This window comes from Triticum aestivum, chromosome 7A (assembly GCF_018294505.1).
Source record: "Triticum aestivum cultivar Chinese Spring chromosome 7A, IWGSC CS RefSeq v2.1, whole genome shotgun sequence".
NCBI lineage: Eukaryota > Viridiplantae > Streptophyta > Magnoliopsida > Poales > Poaceae > Triticum > Triticum aestivum.
In genome coordinates, this window is record NC_057812.1 from 560,205,796 (window position 1) to 560,211,161 (window position 5,366).

General features: G+C 52.6%; 1 protein-coding gene across 1 annotated transcript; it reads left to right on the forward strand.

Moving 5' to 3' along the window:
* Positions 1–1,451: 1,451 nt before the first annotated feature.
* On the forward strand, positions 1,452–4,746 carry LOC123152061 (subtilisin-like protease SBT5.3). Its single transcript, XM_044571670.1, has 8 exons — positions 1,452–1,752; positions 1,834–1,931; positions 2,028–2,301; positions 2,387–3,022; positions 3,113–3,361; positions 3,441–3,558; positions 3,654–3,867; positions 3,960–4,746. The coding sequence occupies exons 1-8, from the start codon at positions 1,517–1,519 to the stop codon at positions 4,529–4,531; spliced, it is 2,397 nt and encodes a 798-aa protein (XP_044427605.1). The 5' UTR covers positions 1,452–1,516; the 3' UTR covers positions 4,532–4,746.
* The last annotated feature ends 620 nt before the right edge of the window (positions 4,747–5,366 follow it).

Consider the following 5,366-nt stretch of genomic DNA (forward strand, 5'->3'; position numbering starts at 1 on the left):
TAAGAGTAATATCAATGCCACTAATGCAACCCTTCTTACAAAACTTATATTTTGCAAAAATTGCACTATTATATGCTTATTCTTGCATATTGTTAGAAGACGCAATTTGTTTGTCAATTATGTGCAAATTTTGTCAATATTTGTTTATTTTTTAGTTTTTGTCTTCTTAAAGGGCAATAGGAATGTCACCAATTCATTCTTCCTGAGAAAACTTTACTTTTTGTTTTTCTTTATCATTGTTCATTTATTTTCATTTTTATGTTGTGCCTTACTAAGTATTCGTTCAGTTTCGGTTATGTTATCAAACCAAGCCTATGTATCTATTGGGCTTCTGTTTTGTTTTAATATTTGGTTTTGTTAAGTGATGTTCAAGTATAGACGTAAGCACTCTATAGTATGTGTGTAAGTTATACCAGAGTGCGAAAATTACACTATTCAATACTTATTCTTTGTGATACTAAAAAATGTGTAATTTTAGTGCAAAGTTGTGTGCAAGATTTATTTCTTAAAGGCTAATTCTAATGCCACTAATTCATTTTTCTTAGGAAACTTCATTGTTTTGATTTTTTTGTAATTCATTTCTTCTTTAAGGGTAATACCAATTTCACGAATTCATTCCTTCTTATAAAACTTTCTTTTGTGGAAATTCCATTATTATATGTTTAATCTTGCATAATCCACAATTTATGTGTAAGTTGTATGCAAACTTTTTTTATTTTCTTTCTTCTTAAAGGGTAATACCAATGCCTTTAATTCTTTCTTGCTTAAAAAGTTTATTTTTTATTTTTGTACATTTTTTTCTTTTCTCTTACTAGGTATCAAGTCAATTTTTGTTATGTTTTGAACTAAACCCAAGTATCTGGTGGGTTTTTTCTTTGGTCGCATATAGGGTCGACTGCTCTTCTAAAATAAATTGACCGAGACACAATTTGGTGCAAGTTAATTTTAATTTGGATGCACGCTCATTTGTTTATTGGATGTGGCAAAATCGGACTTATCGCAAGTATTAGAATTTTGTGTGATTGCCCTTTTTATTCTTCTGGTTATCGGTTAACTGGTTTGTATTGTTCTGTATTGTTTCCTCGGTCCAAGACCTATCGAGTTAACGGGTTTCTATTTGTGCTAAATCTTGCGCTACGAACTTAAAATGGAATTTATGTGTCATCAGGATTGTAATATTTGATTTTTACGCAAAATAGGAGTATGTTTTACCACGCCAAAAAAAGAGACTAGCCTCCTTTTTTTCTTTCTTTTTTCCAATCAGACTAGTCTCCATATGGTTCGGTTACAGTGCTTTCATGCACACCAATGGCGGCAGTTGCCCCTGTAACCGCCCTCCATGGAGCAGATCAACCGAAACCGCCCACGCGAATTACGAGCGGCAAGTAAGACAGAGTCCTCCCGCCTTAACCCCTCACTCACACCGCCTCCACTCCTCTCCCCTCCTTTATAGCCAGCTTCCTCCCCGATCGAGCCTCCTGTCCGCACCGATCGACACCCCCTCCCGTCCGTGCCCATGGCCATGGAGACCGGCACGGCAGCGGCCGCTGAGCCCACACGCCGGCTTCTCCTCCCACTCGCGGTCTCTTTCCTCCTCTGCGCGCTCGCCGCCGGGACGAAGCCGCCGCCGCCGTCGTCGTCGTACATCGTGTACCTCGGCGCCCACTCCCATCGCGCCGGCGTCTCGGCGGAGGAGGCGTCCACGCTGGCCACCGAGTCGCACTACGACCTCCTCGGCTCCGTCCTGGGCGAGTAAGTGCACTCCATGCATGTGCATTGTGCAGTCATGAAATGTGTGTCAGGGCTGACCGATCGACGCGTGCGTCCGTGCAGCCGGGAGAAGGCGCGCGACGCCATCTTCTACTCCTACACCAAGAGCATCAACGGCTTCGCCGCCGTCCTCGAGCCCGCCGTCGCCGCCGCGATCGCCAGTGAGCCAATCGTCCTCCTGCATGCGTAAATGTTTTGTGTCGTGTTGTATTCGCGCCGGACAGAAGTTCAGATCCCGGCGTGTCGATGTGTTTCAGAGCGCCCCGGCGTGGTGTCGGTGTTCCCGAACCGCGGCGTGAGGATGCAGACGACGAGGTCGTGGGAGTTCATGGGGCTCGAGAAGGCCGGCGTCGTCCCGCAGTGGTCGGCGTGGGAGGTGGCCAGGTACGGCGGGGACACCATCATCGGGAACCTCGACTCCGGCGTGTGGCCCGAGTCCCTGAGCTTCAACGATGGCGAGATGGGGCCCATCCCGGACACCTGGAAGGGGATCTGCCAGAACGAGCACGACCCCAAGTTCAAATGCAACAGGTACGTACGTACGTACGTAGCCTCATCGTCTACGGATTATTATTTCAGCTGCGGTATCTTGTTCTGATTCTGTATGCGCATGCAGCAAGCTCATCGGCGCGCGCTACTTCAACAAGGGGTACGCGAAGGAGGCGGGCCACCCGCCCGCCGACAGGCTGAACACGCCGCGGGACGACGTCGGCCACGGCTCGCACACGCTGGCCACAGCGGGCGGCTCCCAGGTGAACGGCGCCGCCGCCTTCGGCTACGGCAACGGCACGGCCAGGGGCGGCTCCCCGCGCGCGCGCGTGGCGGCGTACCGCGTCTGCTTCAACCCGCCCGTGAACGACGTGGAGTGCTTCGACGCCGACATCCTGGCCGCCTTCGAGGCCGCCATCGCCGACGGGGTGCACGTCATCACGGCGTCCGTGGGCGGCGAGCAGAAGGACTTCTTCGAGGACACGGTGGCCATCGGGTCGCTCCACGCCACCAAGGCCGGCATCACCGTCGTCTGCTCCGCCACCAACAACGGCCCGGACTTCGGCACCGTCAGCAACCTCGCGCCGTGGGTGATCACCGTCGCCGCCAGCACCACCGACAGGGCCTTCCCGGGCTACCTCGTCTTCAACCGCACCAGGGTGGAAGGGCAGAGCCTGTCGGAGGCGTCGCTCCGCACTAAAAGCTTCTACCCCCTGATCATCGCCACCGACGCCGTCGCCCCCGGTAGGACGGTCGAGGACGCGTAAGCACCCACACCGACGTCCGAGCTCCATCATCAGTTCATCACAACAGCCTTGTCTTGAGGTAGAGGTCGCTCATTTGCGCGCTGCAGTCAGGTGTGCATGCTGGACTCCCTGGACGCGGCCAAGGTGACGGGGAAGATCGTAGTGTGCTGCGTGAGAGGAGGCGTCCGCAGGATGGAGAAGGGCGAGGCCGTGCGGCGAGCCGGAGGCGTCGGGATGGTCCTCGTCAACGACGAGGAAGGCGGGAGCAACGTCATCGCCGACGCGCACGTTCTCCCGGCCCTGCACATCAACTACACCGACGGGCTCGCGCTCTTGGCCTACATCAAGTCCACCCCGTAAGCCACTCCTCGATCCGGTTTACCGAGCTGTTGTTCTGCTGGGTTACTGAGTGGATTAATTTGTGCTCGTGTCAAGGTCTCCTCCTTCCGGTTTCATCTCCAAGGCGACGACGATCGTCGGCGCGAGGCCGGCGCCGGTCATGGCCTCCTTCTCGTCGGTGGGGCCAAACGTCCTCAACCCGGAGATCCTAAAGGTGGCCTGGTTTTGCGCATCGATCATAAGCACGGTCTCTTTTCATTTTGTATCCAAGCAAGCAACTTGATGTGAGTTCTTTCTCTGGGGTGGCAGCCGGACGTGACCGCGCCGGGAGTGGCCATCATCGCGCCGTGGAGCGGCATGGCGTCGCCCTCGGACCGGCCCTGGGACGAGCGCCGCGTCGACTTCACCATCCAGTCCGGCACGTCCATGTCGTGCCCGCACGTCGCCGGCATCGCCGGCCTCGTCAAGACCCTCCACCCCGACTGGAGCCCCGCCGCCATCAAGTCGGCCATCATGACCACCGGTGAGCTCGAACGTCGCATCAACAGCCGCGTGCCCGCCACGACGAGCTGTGCATCAGACTCATTGGGTTGTTGCCTTGCCTGGTGCATGCAGCGACGGACCTGGACATGGAGCAGCGGCCGATCCTGAACCCCTTCCTGCAGCCGGCGACGCCCTTCAGCTACGGCTCCGGCCACGTCTTCCCGGCGCGCGCGCTGGACCCGGGCCTCGTCTACGACGCCTCGTACCGCGACTACCTCAACTTCTTCTGCGCGCTCGGGTACGACGCGACGGCGATGGGCAGGTTCAACGAGACGCGCTACGCGTGCCCGGCCGCCCCCGTCGCCGTGCGGGACCTCAACTACCCGTCCATCACGCTGCCGGACCTCGCCGGCCTGACGACGGTGCGGCGCAGGGTCAGGAACGTGGGCGCGCCGAGGAGCACGTACACGGCCGCCGTCGTCCGGGAGCCGGAGGGGGTGCAGGTGAACGTGACGCCGGCCACGCTGGCGTTCGCGGCCGCCGGCGAGGAGAAGGAGTTCCAGGTGAGCTTCGTGGCGAGGGTCCCCTTCGTGCCGGCGCCCAAGGGCGCCGGAGGGTACGGGTTCGGCGCCATTGTCTGGTCCGACGGGCCCGGGAACCACCGGGTGCGGACTCCTCTCGCCATCAGGAGGCGCAAGCTGTAGTGGGTGGGATCAGGGTTAGGAGGTCGCGAGATTTTTTGTTTGGGATTGATTACGTAGGGTTTTATTAGGCGGTGGTGAGCAGCACGTAGCGAGAGGATGAATTAGATTGGCGGTGAATCTGGTCGTTAGGGGATAATATAAGCTTTGGCAGTTTTGTAACCATCGATTGAATAACAACGAGATGATGGGAAATGAGATCTTATTAATTTTGTGAATTTCTCGCGCATTTTTTCCTTTTTAGACAAGCATTTCTCGGGTGCGTGGGCTATATGTAAGTTGCCTGAATTTTAAATTTGGGTCAGTCGATTCGGGTGTGAAGAGGAGGTGAAGCTTTGAGGTCGAATCGGGAGTCCAAATTAGTGCAGTACTAGTAATTATGAATTGATTGTGCAGCATAATCATATCATAAGCATCATTTCTTTTATGTGAGAATGATGGCAATTTAAACCTCGTAAATATGTTCTAAAGTACACCCAGACAATTAATGCACTACTATATGTCCTTCGAAAACCCTGAACATTTATCATAACTTCCTCTATATATTAGAAATCTTCCTGAAAAGTTTCATGATTTTTGGATGGACAAAACTCCCCACACAAAATTAACTCTAAGATAAACTAATTGGTAGATTAAAGGTCTGTTAAATTGTTGAACTTTTTTTCTTAGTAAAATATCTTGAGAACTAGTAGCTACCCTTTCAATAATATTAGGAAGCTATAATAAAATATTCATTAATATTTTGGAAATTAAAATAATAAACCTGCAGTTCAAACCTCTATTAAAATCAAAAGAAATTTATATTTATATATCAGGGCCACCAAACCATCTAATATAT

What these genes read in the sequence shown, in the direction of transcription:
- LOC123152061 (XM_044571670.1), top strand. Translation starts at nt 1,517, where the DNA reads ATGGCCATGGAGACCGGCACGGCAGCGGCCGCTGAGCCCACACGCCGG. An exon ending in CCCAAGTTCAAATGCAACAG is followed by an intron (nt 2,302 to 2,386) that starts GTACGTACGTAC and finishes ATGCGCATGCAG; the next exon opens with CAAGCTCATCGGCGCGCGCT. An exon ending in GCCTACATCAAGTCCACCCC is followed by an intron (nt 3,362 to 3,440) that starts GTAAGCCACTCC and finishes GCTCGTGTCAAG; the next exon opens with GTCTCCTCCTTCCGGTTTCA.